This window comes from Primulina huaijiensis, chromosome 14, assembly GCF_012295235.1.
Source record: "Primulina huaijiensis isolate GDHJ02 chromosome 14, ASM1229523v2, whole genome shotgun sequence".
Classification (NCBI taxonomy): Eukaryota; Viridiplantae; Streptophyta; class Magnoliopsida; order Lamiales; family Gesneriaceae; genus Primulina; species Primulina huaijiensis.
This window is the reverse complement of record NC_133319.1, coordinates 16905758-16922892: the sequence shown is the minus strand read 5'-3', so window position 1 is coordinate 16922892 and position 17135 is coordinate 16905758. Positions and strand designations below refer to the sequence as shown.

General features: G+C 33.9%; 2 protein-coding genes across 3 annotated transcripts; both read left to right on the top strand.

Annotated features, from left to right (window-relative positions):
- The first annotated feature begins 6436 nt into the window (after nt 1-6436).
- On the top strand, nt 6437-8971 carry LOC140956539 (putative pentatricopeptide repeat-containing protein At1g56570). Of its 2 annotated transcripts, none has more exons than XM_073413311.1 (2): nt 6437-7059; nt 7547-8971. In XM_073413311.1, exons 1-2 carry the CDS (start codon nt 6480-6482, stop codon nt 8545-8547), a joined length of 1581 nt encoding a protein of 526 aa, XP_073269412.1. In that variant the 5' UTR covers nt 6437-6479; the 3' UTR covers nt 8548-8971. The 2 variants fall into 2 exon arrangements, with proteins under 2 accessions (XP_073269412.1, XP_073269411.1); XM_073413310.1 differs by having other exon boundaries at nt 6437-7091; nt 7342-8969.
- Nucleotides 8972-12856: 3885 nt separating this feature from the next.
- Nucleotides 12857-16168, top strand: LOC140957579 (calcium and calcium/calmodulin-dependent serine/threonine-protein kinase-like). Its single transcript, XM_073414894.1, has 7 exons — nt 12857-13695; nt 13928-13982; nt 14078-14188; nt 14329-14561; nt 14663-14867; nt 15636-15695; nt 15797-16168. Exons 1-7 carry the CDS (start codon nt 12980-12982, stop codon nt 15971-15973), a joined length of 1557 nt encoding a protein of 518 aa, XP_073270995.1. The 5' UTR covers nt 12857-12979; the 3' UTR covers nt 15974-16168.
- The last annotated feature ends 967 nt before the right edge of the window (nt 16169-17135 follow it).

Genomic DNA, 17135 nt, shown 5'->3' with positions numbered 1-17135 from the left:
TATATTCATTTGTAAGTAGTTGGGAACAAATTCAATTTGGACTTTGTTATGAATGACAATATAGTATTGCAGATGAATTCATATACAAATTGGATTACTAAATTTTTTCTCAAAAAATTTAAAAAAATAAGAGACGTGTGTGACCGAGCTTGAACTAGCAATCATCAAACCATTGGCCACCTTGTTATGAATTATGAGTCAAAGAAGTTAGAAATATATATACGGGAAATAACAACAGAGGAGCGATGGAATCAAAATTGGATTCAAATGTTTTTTTTAAAAAAAAAAAAAATTGTGTGAGACGGTCTTATAGATCGTATTTTGTAAGACGGATCTTTTATTTGCGTCATCCATGAAAAGTATTACTTTTGATGCTAAGAGTATTACTTTTTATTGTGAATATCGGTAAGGTTGACCCGTCTTACAGATAAAGATTCGTGAGATCGTCTCACAAGATACCTACTCTTTTTTTTTTAGAAATTATAAATTTTTAAAAATATTTATCATATAATTTATCTGAGCTTCGAAACCTTCTTAAAATATAAGGAAAAATAAAAAAATTAAGTATTTTAGAAAAGATATAAAAATAATATTTTTTGGAACTTCAAGTGTGTCCTATTCGAAAAATAGTTCTTTTTGAGTTCGAAACTTTGGATCCGAACTAAAGTCAAGTAGTTATTTGTTGCTTTGCACGAATTATATTCAGTATATAATAGAATGATTAAAAATTGGGGAGAACGAATAATTTGAGTTTACATTAAAACTTAATCACAAAATCTAAACTAATATTGATTAAAACAAATAGAAAATTGTATAAAATTATTATTATAAATTTTGAAAAACTTCGTTAAATATAACATCCGTCTTTGAATTTCTATGGTTGCCATCATCATCACATATAAAATTTTAAGACCCCTGGGATTTGTAATTTTGAATATAGCGACGTACAACTGACCATGACAGAAGACGTGTTTCCTCATGAAAAAGCCCCACTTGTGATAATGATAGTCCCTTAATTTTGTTAATTGTCGTTGCATATGAAATGATTATGGGAAATTGTCTTCGTTGGAAATCGAAAGGGAGTCTTGGATCAGATGAGATTAATGACATTCTTGGAATAAGCACGTCATGAACAGTATTACTTCCGGTAAGAATTTTTTCTTCCAAAACATGGTTTCCGAGCATTTTGACAATCAATCTAGTACCGTTGCATAATTCAAGATAATGATCTATGTTCTGCAACAAAAAAAAGGGGTTCCAACTTTCAAATTTAACTTGTGGTTCGGAACTCCAGAACATTTAATTTCATTTAAGAATTCAGGAATATGTACATCGTGCAACATCTCAACATTTCTCCTATATTTGCAATCCAATATGAAAATCTTTTAATTTCATCACCTTTTTCATCAGAAGCCAAATTATAAAGACGCATATTCTTGGTCAATTTCAAAATTGTGCAGCGTTTTCACAAATATGACGAATTAATAGTGGCATGAAATATCTTGCCTACTGTCTTTCGGAATAACGGGCAAAATCTGTCGAAAATCTTCGCCGAATACAACGGTTTCATCTCCAAAAAGGAAGTTATAGCTTGAATTATTTGCAAATCTCACCATGTCGCATATGTTTCTGTCTAATGATTCAAAACAAAATTTGTGCATCATTGCAATCTAATCCCATATGATATGTTTGGATTTCACAATAAGCTCCGCAAGAGGACTTTCTTGTTTGATATTGCATGTTGGCACTTTGTTAAGATTGAAGGGAATTGCAAAGCAAGAATGAGTAGTTCTTTGACTAAGCAGAAGAAGAGATGTAATACCACTGGATGCCACATTTAATAAAATTTTCCGTTCGATCTCAAGGCTGCCAATAGAGTCTTCTATACGAATGTTTTTCCAGTACCTCCGTAACCATTTACAAAGAACAATCCAACCTGGTTTTAATTAATTTTAGCCATTATCGTGTCATATACTTGACGTTGGTCACTGTTTAAATTTTTTAAGAGACGGCCATATTCTTCTGACAAAACTCTTCGCAACTCATCGTGTATTAACTTGTTTTATGAAAGCTGAAAATATTAATCATTGGGAAACGACATTGATTGAAATTAACGTAGAATCTTTCCTAAACTTCGCAGAAGCTTCTCAATCTCCGCTAATGCATAATTTCTACTTTCATAATCATTTAATTACAATTCAGTAAAAGAAACAATAACGTTAAAAATGATATAAAAATGTAAAAAAAAAAAAGTCGTATTATTACTTGGTGTTTACCTCAGTGTTTCAGCAAGATACGTTGTCTGTAACAAATATCATCTGATAAATATGTTCAGCACGACTCCCAAACTACTTCAGATCGAGTAATGCAATCCGATCACAATAGAGTAGAAAAAGAACTCTCATTTATTGCGTTGAAGCCCATTGAATTTCCTCGAAAATACCATCAATATACTCTTTGTCATTGTTTAACAATCCTAACACATAGCAAGAATCATGGGAAGACGGAAACTAAACACCACTAACAAAAGATATATCATCGTAATATGTGGAACCATGATTGACCTTCAATAGAAATCTTAAATGGTAAAAATCCCCACATCCAGGTGGAAAAAAATGTCCAATTGAAAATCCTCGTTTCCTGGGAGCCCATTCACGTGTGTCTTGCTTCTAGAAAAATTTCATTAGAAATTGGGCATATGTTAATTCTCTTGCTTGGGGGAATTTTTTATTGGCTTCAAACCAAGCTAGAAAAACATGCTCTGATAAACAGTAGAGCGATCAAGAATATCATCAATTTGATTAAAATCATAAAATACCACATTTTGTTCGTTTGGAAGATGAAAGCTCAACCACTCAACTTGTGGATCTCTCTATTAAATATATAAAAAAAAAAAATATTCTCCAAGTAGCCTTACATGGAGAAATGTATCTACAATGATAGTACATATTAACTTCGTCAACATGCTTCCCCTAGTTCTGATACTGTCCTTTATTTATATATTTAGATAGCTCGAGATTGGTTATGCCATTCAAAGTTTATATGAGCTCTAAATCGAAACAATAGATAACAATTAAGGGGAAAGACATATGTATTATCGAGATTAACACCATTCTTAAGAACAGTTCGCCCATTATCTCTACGTCTATAAATTGGGTATTCATCAAAATTTATTTTGGAAAATTCTTTATACATCGACCATTAGACATGCACGGAGAATTCTTCCTTGCTTCACCACATGGGCCATGAATCATGAAGTCGCGCACAACTCCATAATAAAAAGAATCTTTCTTCTCATTTGGATTTTATGCAGAAATTAGTCCATCTATTGCCTTTGGTCCTGGAAATATGTTTTGTTTATATAGAAAGAGTAGAATGTGCGTGTGATGTAATCTCCGCTTATGAAATTCCACCATATATATAACTCTAATGTTGTTCAAAAAAAATTTTCAATATCATAAAAAATTAAAGTTTATTTAAATCAAGATAAAAGTACAACTATAAATTAATGTATGAATTTAAATTATTACCTACTTGAACATTACCAAAAATTTTGTTCTTACGAAGATCTTTGATCAGGAGATGCAACTTAACTTTGAATATTCTGCACAAAATGTCAGGAAGATCTTCTGGCTTCAAACCCCTACCCTAAAAAAATCTTACGATTTTGAGCCATTTAGGATTGGCAAAAACTTGTCNAACTTGTGTGAGACAATCTCACGGGTCGTATTTTGTGAGACGGATCACTTATTTAGGTCATCCATGAAAAAGTATTACTTTTTATGCTAAAAGTGTTACTTTTATTGTGAATATCTGTAAGGTTGACCCGTCTCACAGATAAATATTCGTGAGACTGTCTCACGAAAGACATACTCTTTAGGATTACACGTGAAAGTTATAAACAAATCAGGGTATCCGGGCCATTTACATATAGCTATCACATCTTGGTAGTTCTTAATCATGTATTTGTTGCCTCCAATAAAAGAAGGCGGCAATATACTACAGAGAAGATATCCAATAAAAGGGATATCTTCTCTGTAGCTGTCTTCACCATATGGGGAAAGTACATTATATTGAAGACCTAAATACAAAGCATTCAATTCATTGATGTGTTTAAGTTGTTTGGTCTGAATTTCCACTAAAATATGATCCATATCAGCCAAAGATTCATCAAAATCTCTGATGACCAATGCAGCAACTTCGGAAGTAGAAGAAAGATTATACCTTCTTGCATTCCCACCTCTTCTACCAATCAACTTTAATCTCAAATCTTATCGTCTTTCCCGCGTCATTTTTCCTTGACCATCCTAAATGGATTGATCAAAATATTGTTGTCATCTAACATTGACTTCAGATCATATACTACTTCTGAATGGATGTCTTTCGTGTCATTGTTCGTGTCATAAATGTATAGTTGTGCGAACTTGGATGGTGAGCCTTCACATGGAAGTAAACTTCTGATCAAATGATAATTCTGATCATCTAGTTTAAAAACTTGAGGGGATACCAACTGGATTTAAACTTGAATATATCTTTCCTCCCGTTAAACAAAACATGTTGTATGAGCGTATATTGTCGCAAACAGTGGCGGAGCCAGGAATATGGCTCTACCCAGACTAGAATTTTAATCTCCAGAGTTTTTTAATATTTTAAATTGATTTACCCGGACTAATATCATATTAATCCAAAATTATAGAAAATTTACATATATGGCTCCGCCACTGGTCCCAAAAATATTTTCTTTTATCGCTTACTCCATACATCAAATCATGCAATACTTGAGGGGGATTTTTCAAAACAGGAAGATTTATTTTTCCTTGCATACAATAGAAAGAGTATATGGGATTTCTAGTCTTAAACCATCGACACAGCCTCTTTACATGCCAGAATTTCGGCACAAAAATCTCATATGTATGTTGGATCGTCAATATCCCACTAATCTATATATAAATAAAGAAAACATTGATTTTATAATTATGTAAAAAGAAAGTTTTAAAATATATATATATATATATATATATAAAAGAAAGTATTATGAAAAAACCATTTGTACCATTTATGACACAACCTAAAGCAAGTTCCTTTTCAATTTCTATCAAATTGATTTCAAGCCGATGGGGATCGATGACATTCTCAGTAAAAGAGAGTGGCATCCCTCGGTGATCTGTTAGAACAATTATACATGTGCAATTTGACGATGAACTGGTCTGAATTTCATAACCATGTAATTTTCTATAAATACTTGTTAGGATCTCGTTAATGTGTTTAGAGGGATGAATAAACACTTTTTAAAATTTTTACGAGCGGTTTTGATAGTGTTACTATGCAAGGCCTCTTTTTATCTACTCTAAAGAAACAATCGAACTAAAAATAGTGTGGAAGAATGGTTCGACGATTCTTTTGATTATTATATACTCAATATATATAACATAAAAAAAGATAAATAAATAGGTAGAGTAAGTGACATAGAATATATGGAAGTTCGAAGGCAAAATCCTTCTACGTCTCCCTTTCTTTCACTTAGTAAGAAATTCACTATATGACTTTGGTTTTACAAATATCTTGTAACAACCCGCTTCAATCTTAGATTTTGTCCACTCCTAAGTTGAAACTCTTAGTATTTTTTACAGTAGTTGAGACCCTCAGTCAAACAAACAAAGAACCACAGATAAAACAAATATGGATCCTAAGATTCAAAATGTTTGCAACTCCTCGAGTTGTATCTGGAAGAAAACAGTCGAGTAGTTGTATTTCAATATATGAATGATCTTTGTAAATCTGATAATATTTTAAAGAAAGAGCTGTTGACTAGAGTAGGATAGATGAAAAATGTGCTCAGAAATCTTCGAGTATGCAAGCCTTTTTGATTTCTTTGATTCAAGTGTATGTNTATTGGATTCATTTTTTCCGTTCAACGACTTTTTGTACATGTAGCTTGACAATATGAACGCATCACGGTCACGTGCTACAACTTTTATTAAATGTTCTTTAATTTTTTTCCTACTTTTGCGCTTTAAAGTCCTTTATACAAAAGTCGTAAGAAGACGGACTGACGGAAATGTATCCCAATTGGTTTTTCCTAGTAAAGTTTTTAAGTAGGTAGTATAAAAACACGTAATGAAGACAATCATTGTATCATGATAATCATCACAAGGGGGAGTGTTGAAAATAAAGAAAGCTGAACGTTGAAAATAAGAAAGTTGAATGTTGAAAATAAGAGTTGTAAATATTGAAAATTAGTGTGTGATGATGTATTTATTTTTGGATTATTTCCAAAGAAATTTTATAAATATGTTTCTCAATTTGTGAAGAAAAACACAATTGAGTAGTTTAATATATTTTGAGAGTTTAAAATTTTTAATTTTTACGGTAAATTTTTGCTTTTAACACAGTGTTAATTTCTTGTAATTTTCATTTGTTTTCCTTAATAATTTGACCATGGTCTCCTTGCATTCCGTGTCGGGCGTGATGCAAAAGAAATGATCTCAAGAAAACTGGTCCGGTACGGACAAATTCCGCTGAAAATCCGGCGTTCTCTTCACTACGGGAAACCCGACTCCCCAAACTTCTTCCACCCTCCATTTGTAGCGAAACCTCCTTCCTTTCTAGCTACAAATGTCATCAAATCTTACTTCGATGGTGGTCTTGTCAAAGAAGCTCGGACTCTGTTCGACGAAATGCCTGAACGGGACGTTGTTTCTTGGACTGCCATGATCAGTGGGTACATATCTTGCAACCTCCATTCAAAGGCGTGGGCAATGTTCCGCGACATGCTGAGGGATGGTGTCGACGTGCACCCCAATGAGTTCACTTTGTCTAGCGTGATAAAGGCGTGTAAATGGATGAACTCGCTAAAATGTGGCGCCTTGGTTCATGGATTGGCCATTAAGAATGGTGTTACAGGGAGTCTTTATGTAGATAATGCGCTTATGGACATGTATGCTGTGTGCTGTGACTGCATTGACGATGCTTTCTTGATTTTTGAGGAGATTTCAACTAAGAATTCGGTTTCGTGGACTACATTGATTGCTGGTTACACTCACTTTGGAGATGGTTATGGTGCGCTCCATGTTTTTAAACAAATGTTACCGGTATGCATGTGAAGGTTATCGAATTTCTGTAAAACATGCGGTTGTATAGATTAGAGGTTAAGAAAATTTTGGTTAAAAAATGTGAATTTATTCGCGAAAGATGGTGCTAATCAATCTTGCATAAGATTGTCAGTGTGGTAATATATATTTTTCATAGTAAAGTAGTGTTATAAGGGATAAAATTCAGACTTTTAATCTAAAGATGTTACTTAGTCTTACTTTACATCCTTTCATTTACTCATGTAAACAGGAGGCTGAATTAAATCCCTTTACCATTTCCATCGCAATTAAAGCTTGCACTTCAATTGGTTCACATGTGTATGGCAGACAAATACATGCGACGGTAGTCAAGCATGGGTTTAATTCCAGTATTCCCGTGATGAATTCTGTACTAGACATGTACAATCAGTGTGTTGGTTTGAGTGAAGCATATCTTTGTTTTCTTGAAATGGCAGAGAGAGATATTATCACGTGGAACACATTGATTGCTGGATTTGAAAAGTTTCATCCGTTTGTGGTTCTCAACTTGTACACTCTTCTCGAATTGGAAGGTCTCACTCCAAATCACTTTACATTTACAAGCGTTGTAGCTTCTGTGGCCAACATTGCAGTTTTGAGCTGCGGAGAACAGGTTCATGGAAGGGTTCTTATAAGGGGCCTATGTAATGACGTAGGAACTGCCAATGCGTTGATTGACATGTATGCAAAATGTGGAAGTATTGTGAATTCGTGCAAAATTTTCGATGAAATGCGTGATAAGAATGTCGTGTCTTGGACTTCCATGATGATTGGATATGGTAGCCATGGTTACGGGAAAAATGCCGTCGAATTGTTTGATCAGATGATTCAATCTGGTGTCAACCCTGACCGTCTAGTTTTTGTGGCAGTTTTGAATGCTTGTAGTCATGCTGGACTTGTTGATGAGGGTCTAAGATATTTCAAATCAATGATAGCTCATTACAAAATCATCCCAGATCAAGAAATTTACGGGTGTGTTGTAGATTTGCTTGGACGTGCCGGGCGAGTCAAGGAAGCATACAAACTTATAGAGTCTATGCCATTCATGCCCGACGAGTCTGTTTGGGCGGCATTTCTTGGAGCTTGTAAAGCACATAAGATCGCTGAGCTGGGGAAGTTTGATGCAAAAAACGTGTTAAATCAGATGCCAAGTTTTGCTGGGACATATTTGGCAGTGGCGAACATATATGCCGCCGATGGTAAATGGGGAGATTTTGCTAAGATAAGGAGATTATTGAGAGGAATGGGAAGTAAAAAAGCAGCTGGGAAAAGCTGGATTGAAGTAAAGAATCAGATCTATAGTTTTGTTGCAGGAGATAAGTTCGGTTCCCATATAGAGTTGGTGTATGAAATTGTTGATTTGCTTGGCCTGCACATGAAAGAGTTAACGTGCCATCCCGTTCAAGTGCTCGATAAAGATCTAATAGAGGGAACATGAAGATTCTAGACATGGAGAATGCCGGATTTTGTCGGATTGTGTGTATGCCAGTATGCCGAAGGTTGCCCTATATTGGACATATACATAATCCAACAAAATTGGAAAAAAGGATGAGAACGACCCTAGTTTGAAATCGGACAATGCTTCCAAAGCTTTATCTTAAGCTCGTCAGCTGCATAAATGTTAGATGATTGAAATAAAAAAAAAAAGTGTGGAGTAAAGAAAAACCTATGAAAGGTTAATTTGATTGAGCAAAGCAAACTGCCTCTTTGGCATTAAAAAATTAATTAATTTATTGGAAGTTCATTAATTAAATATTCAAATTATTAAATAACTTAGGGGTTTTTTGTTAGAGTAGGTGTCATGTTAGTCAACTTGTTGTTTGAGTTTTATTGACCATAATGTAAAAGCAATATTTATTTTAATAAAATTTTTACTGTTTGATCCAATTATGATATTTATTTATCTGTATACTCATGTACGCAGTATATATAAAATCCTTGAATATATAATAGGTACCATGAGGTCTGCCTCTCAACGTAAGACCATGAAACTCATTAGTAAGTGTACCATATATTATAAGCAGGTTCCTAATCGAATCAGACGTCTAAAACAAAGATAAAATTCCCTTAAGCTTGAGACTAATATTTGTGACGTAAATGTCGTGTTTCATTAGAAAGAGTATTAAGATGCTCATTCATACAAATGAGTGATTATTTGATAATTTACTGAACAACCCTCTCTCGGACTGTCCAAGTGATTATTACTTATCGAGTGTAATATGTTAGGGTCAGTTAATATCGGTGAAGTGTTTAGAAAAGGGTTGAATAAACACTCAGGTTTTTTTTAAATCTTTTTCGAATAAGAATCAGTGCGGAATTAAACTCAAGGATATATTGAATATTATAACTAAGGTATTATGAAAACTGAATGGAAAAAAAAAATGCACACGAGAATTTTTATGGATGTTCAAAGACTTCAAATGCTCGCACGTCACCCCTTCTATCTTAAGGATAAATATTTATTGAGAGACTTTGATTAATTACAATGAATCCGTAATAATCCACTTTAGTTTGGATTTAAACACTTTCAAACTGAAACGCTTATTTTTTCTTACAAAACTTATCAATTGATAATTGAATAGTTCAAATGAGTAGTTTGAATGTTACAAATATATCAATGAGTTGTGAGCTAGAAATTGCGATTTGTAAACTGAATAGAAACTTGAAAATAAATCGCAACTGACTGAAAAAATGAATGTTCTTGTTATTCGTTAATGACTGTTGTTTTTCACTAGTTCGATCGTTAACCTTTTCACAACTGAACTCCTCAGCTATATAGTGTTCGATTACAACAGTCACATTGAATACATTAATTAATGATATCCGTTCAGTCATCTTTTAGTCCATGTAGACATTATTTTTCTTACAAAGGTACGATGTATCAGATTGTTATGCTTCGTCTGTTATACTTTGGTACGGAATGTCAGTTTGTCTACTGATATTCAAATTTCAACTGATAACGTAACTAACTGATCAGGAGTCAAACTGGTTGATTTATCAGTTCATTCGATCAATTCTAACTGATGTCTTTTTTGTTTGAACGTTCTGCTATCACTTCAGTTAGACCGTTTCAGCTTAGCTATATCAGTTCTGCGAATAATATTTTCAGTTCTGGTCTTCAGTTATTCTATTTATCAATCTCCGATACATCAGTTTGAGACTTATTTATACTTTTGAAAATTTTAGTGTGTTTACTTCAGTTCTACTTGGTCCATTTCAGTTTGATAAGTCTCATTCAACTCTGATATTAGTTACGTTCTTTCAGTTCAGTTATTGTTTAGTTCGGATCTTCAGTTCTGTTACTGATTGGTTTTTCAAACTCTGAAATTTATAATATTCAACAATTTCCTCCTTTTCGGTGTTTGACAAAACTTAGAATTCTGAACTGTTTTTCTGATTAAGAATATCTGATCCTCACTATCTGAAAAACTGATTGTCTGAATAACTGACTTACGTTTTCTAAACTCATATGTAGGTAAAACTGTCGCTGAGTGGACGGGTAAAACTGTCGCTGATTTCCCCGTCACCGGGTACCGCGGTTATACGTAGATGGATCCATTGACCTAGAGCTGATACGAAAATCACAACTAATAAACTGAATTCAATAAAAGAAAATGAATACGTATATGATGACATTACATGACATGATTTGATATGACTCGATATGTTTACGTTCATGTTATGCTTTTAAGGATCATGAAACTTATTTTAACTACAGTACTTTTCACTGTTGCATGATATGTATATGTACTTGTTATAACAGTTCAGGTGTGTTGAGTCTTTTGACTCACTAGGTCTGATTGATGCATGTGATCATGAGGATGTGGAGATTAGAGGCGCTGAAGACTGAGTAGGCGGAGCTGGGGGTGCACGTGAAAACCCGAGGACCTTGCGTTTCTTCCGCACGTTATGATTTTTGAGACATGAGTTTAGAGAGTATTTTTAAATGTTTATGAATTTTTATTTCGTGGTCGATTAGGCCGAATTGTATGGGTAAGAATTCAACCAAGATAGGGGTAGATCATGCCGAATATTTTCAGCCCTAAATAGCCAAAATTAAGGATGATTTGTTATGCAAATTTGTCCCCCTCAGCCCTGTAAATGCATGTTCTATCCTGAAAAGAAACACACCACAATTCAACAACAAATTCTCTCAAATTTCAAGTTCCTTAGGCTGCAGATTTTCAAGAATTATAAGGCGTCACTCTGCCCACTTGTAAGCAGAAAATCTGCACAATTTTGAGCTACAATCCGGCATCAAGAAGCACACGTGATCAAACACCAAGAAGAAAGGAACTTTCAAGCATCAAGGATTCTATCCCGTTTCGATTCAAGATGGTGAGCTGCCTTTTGTATTATATATATTTTTCAAATTTAGGCTTATCTATGTTTTAAACAATGATGTTTCTGTTTTAAAAATTCAATCGTACACCATGTGTTTCATTCATTACCTTCGATTCATTTGATGTGCTTGAAATTTTGGAAAAAAACCGTAGTTATGGCTCGTACAGTAGGTATAAAATCATAATGTTTTTTCGAATTGTTTCTATACTATGTCTCAACTCATGTCCTGTGACATGTCACATCCACAATTATGTATATATGTATTTTACGTTATTCGCGTGTGCGAACGTCCATCACCTACAAAGTGTTTTTCCAAACACTCACTCCTTACTTCTGTCGTAGATAAGAATGAATATGAAGTGGTCGATGATGAACAAGACAAGTCTCGGGGCTGGTGATGAAGTTTCGAGACAATAAGATTTCTGAAATTGTTTTTTAAGTTAATTTTTTTTTAATGTTATAGCATCTGCACTTATGATTCGTATTGTAAAGACAAATTCGTTTTATGTAATAGACTTGCATTTTGGTCATTTGATATACTACGAGGCTTATTGTTACAACCTTAATTGTTAAATAATGTCGATGGCGCGTCTCGGTTACGGAGCATGACATGAAATGTTTGCAACTTTTTCATTATTTTTTTAGGTAACAAAAGTATACAAACACTATCTTTGGATTTAGTCGATGGAAATAAATATTAAAAAATTTGAAATATATAGTTTATCGATCATATGTACTCGGGGATCAAAGCATCCCAAATTCACAAGTTGCTAGATTTTTGCAGCAAATCGTAAAAGAACCAGAACATTTTTAGATGCTTTAATTTTGGTCCTGACGTTATATAATTGATTGATGCTGATATTTTTTGTCTTTATTATTTGTGATTACAACTGTTTTAGTCTCTATTGTACTCATGTGCACATTTTTCATTAGTTTTTAGCAAATTTAATATTTATGATAATAAAAATTAAATTTTTTGTCAAAGAACACAAAAACTCTTGTGAGACGGTCTCACAGATCAATTTCGTGGGTCGAATCTCTTATTTGGGTCATCCATGAAAAAGTATTACTTTTTATGCTAAGAGTATTACTTTTTATTATGAATATCGATAAAGTTGACCCATTTCACATATAAAAATTCGTGAGACCGTCTCACAATAAACTTAGAAATATAAAAAGGGGAGAATAATTTTTTGGTCACCCAATGACTTGGTCTTTTGTCTCTTTTTTGGACAAATTTTTCTTTTTGTATGTTTCCTAGCAGCCATTTGCATACAATCATATTATATAGTAATTATTATTGTAATTACACATTTAAATAATAAATAAAAAAACTGGTGGATTAGCTGATGTAAATCCGTGTCTAACCACCTCATTTCATATTATTAAATTATGATGAAAAATTTCTCTTACTCGATCATCAAAGCTCCCTCTGCCATTTTTAATTGACTTCTCAACTAAAAGATTCCATTCTCATTTTCTTGTAATGAAATCTTCTCTTAAGCAATAATCCAAGGAACCATTTGATGGTTATGGAACAAGAGAAAAGAAAATCACTTTCAGATGAGTATGAAATCACAGAGATTTTGGGGAGGGGAGGATTTTCGATTGTGAAAAAAGGGATAGAAAAGTCTACAACAAGTGGAGAAAATAAGCATGTAGCCATCAAAACTTTGAGAAGATTTGGCCCATTGATTCCTTCTGAAACTGAGCCAAGAAACTCGAAAACCGCGAACCCGATGATGAAGCAGTCCCTAATATCGGATGCATTGCTGACAAATGAACTTCTAGTGATGAGAAGAATAGTGGAAGATGTTTCACCTCACCCGAATGTCATCCACCTATATGATGTTTATGAAGACAACGGCGGGGTTCATCTAATACTCGAGCTCTGCTCGGGAGGCGAGCTTTTCGATCGGATTGTGGCCAAGGCAAGCTTTTCCGAGTCAGACGCAGCAGTTGTCATTAAACAGCTCGCGCATGGTCTAGCAGCGCTGCACCGTGCCAACGTTGTGCACAGGGATTTGAAGCCTGAGAACTGCCTTTTCTTGACTAGAGATGAGAAATCTCCATTGAAGATCATGGATTTTGGACTGAGTTCCGTCGAGGATTTCACTGATCCTGTCGTGGGATTGTTCGGTTCGATCGATTATGTCTCTCCAGAGGCGTTATCTCGCAACCAGATTACTTCAAAAAGCGATATCTGGTCACTTGGTGTCATCCTCTATATACTCCTCTCCGGGTCAGTTTCTCCTGAAATGTATAAGAAAAACTATCTTAATTTGACTTAGAATTAATTTTACATTTGATCTTCAATCTCAGACAGTAAACATAATCAGAACTGAAATTTTTAAATCACCATAATCAGATTATGACTAACATATATATGAAGCACATCTATAGAAATATCAGGGGAAAAAAACTATAAGATAAAATGAGTTACATAGTAAAGATATAATCTCTGTAATTTTCAGGTACCCTCCTTTTATTGCCCAGTCAAACAGGCAGAAGCAGCAAATGATATTAAATGTAAACTTTCCATTTCTTTGAAGTACTTAATCTGAGTTCAGATTTTCGACAATTTTTAATTCCTAAAGCTAATTATTCAACATTTTATGGGACAGGGACAATTCAGTTTCTATGAGAAAACATGGAAGAATATCTCATCATCAGTAAAACAATTAATCACCAGCCTTTTGAAAGTTGATCCCGACTTGAGACCGACTGCCGAAGAGGTGTCATAATCTGCATCTAATCAAACAAGTTCAGTCATTTTACATGTCTAGTGAATTATGTGATAGTCTAATGCTAGAGTCGCATAAAACGCGAAAACTTCTGTTCATGAACGAGTGTAACCATTTCTCGATTTCTGTAGATTCTTCAGCATCCATGGGTGACCGGTGATCAAGCGAAGGAAGAACAGATGGATGCAGAAATCGTTTCACGGTTGCAGAGCTTCAACGCTAGGCGCAAGTTTCGTGCAGCTGCTATGGCTAGTGTGCTGAGCAGCAGCTTCTCTTTGAAAACTAAGAAACTCAAGAGTTTAGTGGGATCATACGATCTCAAGCCAGAGGAACTTGAAAATCTCAGGACAAACTTCAAGAAAATGTAACTATGCCTTCTAATCAAACAGTACAGATCACTCATTCCTTCATCATTTTCGACTAGATTTTAGACGGTCTGAGGATGTTTGTTTTGGCTAACTGCAGATGTAAGAATGATCAGGCAACATTGCCCGAATTCGAGGAGGTGTTGAAAGCGATGGAAATGTTATCTCTCGTCCCCCTTGCCCCGCGAATCTTTGATCTGTTTGATAACAACAGGGATGGGACCGTTGATATGAGAGAAATCGTTGGGGGATTTTCAAGTCTTAAGTATTCAAAGGGAGATGATGCACTTCGCCTTTGCTTTCAGGTGAATTTTGAATTACTCTTTGACCCCAAAAACTAAAGGGCAAAATGCATTTGACTAGGGATGGCAATTTCCTTCGAATCCGTTGGATTCGATACTCGACCCGAATAGAAGAGGGCATGGAGGGATTTTTAGACCCGATTAAATAATTGGGTAATCGGGTATGGGTATTTTCGGGTTCGGGTATGGAGGCGGGTTTGATATAATCCGACCCACCCCCGACCTGAATACCCGTTTAAATTAATATATATAAATATACATATGTATGTATATATGTATATATATAGTAATTATATTTATTTATATTAAAGATTCATAAGTCAATCCACCGATTTTCGGAGTTTTCAATACATATAATCATAAATTTGAAAATTAAAGAAAACGATGCTTTGTATATTAAAAGAGAAGAAAATATATAAAACTTCATTTTATATATATATATATATACTTATTATAAAGCTTGAATAATTTTTTTTATTGTTCATTTAAATAATTTTTTAAATATTTATAACTTCATTGAAGCAATTTAAATTTGAAAAAATTCAATTGTATATGACAATTGGGTATTTGGGTAGGCTATGTGTATCCGATAATCCGATGGGTATGTGGATGAGGATGAAATTCAATACCCGATGGGTATGGGGATGGGTATGAGGATGAATTTAATAAATGAGTATGGGGATAGAGGTATGAAATCCGACCCATACCCTACCCATTGCCATCCCTACATTTGACTCAACACAAAATCTTTGTTTTATCATTTTGCTTCAGATGTACGATACGGACCGCTCTGGATGCATCAGCAAGGAAGAAGTAGCAGCAATGTTAAGGGTAATTCATTGATTCTCATTAGAAATATTCAAATAATTAATGCTTATATATAGTTAATTAGTTTTGTGGGAAATTAATACGTGGGAACATAACATGCACAGGCATTGCCCGATGACTGTCTTCCAATAGATATAACAGAAGCAGGGAAACTAGACGAGATATTTGATGTAATGGACGCCAACAATGATGGCAAAGTCACCTTCGAAGAGTTCAAGGCTGCAATGCAAAGAGACAGCTCTCTTCAAGATGCTGTTCTATCCTCACTCCGCCCCAATTAGTACACTTGTTTCTGAATGAGAACTACTATACAGATCTGATGTGAAAAATAATCGGCCCAAAACTTTTCGTGTTTTTTGAAATACTAGTAAGCAACACGGGCGTAGCAAATATTATTTGAAATCATCAAATGATCTCCTTATTTTGTCGATCTATTAATTGAAATATGACAACAAAGATTAAATATTCAAATCGAATTTGTTTTTTTTTTTTTCCCATAAAGACTATGAATTTGATACACATATTGAACTATAAATAAAGATAAATTAATATATGTTTATGAAATGCTTGTAATTCAAATCACTACAATGTCAATTCATTAGAAATGAATATTTTATCTCATAACTTCGTTATTCCGTATCATTTTTTTTAATTATTTCATATAATCTCTTCATCAATGGTAATTTTTGCAAGGATATTATTAAAATTATTGATAATATATATTTGCTTAAATATAAAAAATTTTGTTATTTATTCATATTATTATGAAATCGATTATTTTAATCATCAATATTTTCCATGATATCGTTAATAAAAATGGTTGCTCAGATTGATCCAGTATATTCTGTTTAATCATATTTATCTCTTGTATTTATTTTCAATTCCATATACATTTACCTAATTATTTTTGTGATATTTGTTGAAATTACCTAATTTGATAGGGACCGATTCACTTGAATTTTATATATCCAAACAAGTCAAGAATTGTGAAATCAATGTATTTAAAATTCTTCAATTAAAATAAAACACAAGGGTACAAACCCAAATGGCATACGACAAAATTGTTGGAACAGAACACATAAATGATCTCATCTGAAACACTTGAATGAAGCTTTTATCGGAATTTAATCATCATGAAAAACAGTGTATAATTCAATCTACCTCGAGAATACCCTCATGGTGGATTCAATGGCTGCTATTGAGCTAAAAAAAATTTAAACCACACATATTGGGTCAATAACGATCACTGGATTTGTAGCGTAAACAAAATCTATAGCTTTTGGTAAAGCGACAAGCGCTCGATCCTACACTTGGTATCAGAGCCAAGGTCACGAGTTCGATTCTCATTCATTGCAAGGAGTTCAATTATTAGGAGGGGGATTGTTGGGTGCAATAATTGTCTCTGCTTGGTAGAGCGATCGAACCGTGGTCTTTGAGCTGCTG

Bases quoted from the DNA above. Each gene is read 5' to 3' on its own strand.
- LOC140956539 (XM_073413310.1), top strand. From the start codon at position 6,480: ATGATCTCAAGAAAACTGGTCCGGTACGGACAAATTCCGCTGAAAATC. The intron at 7,092-7,341 runs GTATGCATGTGA...TCATGTAAACAG, and splicing joins TTTTTAAACAAATGTTACCG to GAGGCTGAATTAAATCCCTT.
- LOC140957579 (XM_073414894.1), top strand. From the start codon at position 12,980: ATGGTTATGGAACAAGAGAAAAGAAAATCACTTTCAGATGAGTATGAA. The intron at 13,983-14,077 runs GTAAACTTTCCA...TTTATGGGACAG, and splicing joins AGCAGCAAATGATATTAAAT to GGACAATTCAGTTTCTATGA. The intron at 15,696-15,796 runs GTAATTCATTGA...TAACATGCACAG, and splicing joins AAGTAGCAGCAATGTTAAGG to GCATTGCCCGATGACTGTCT.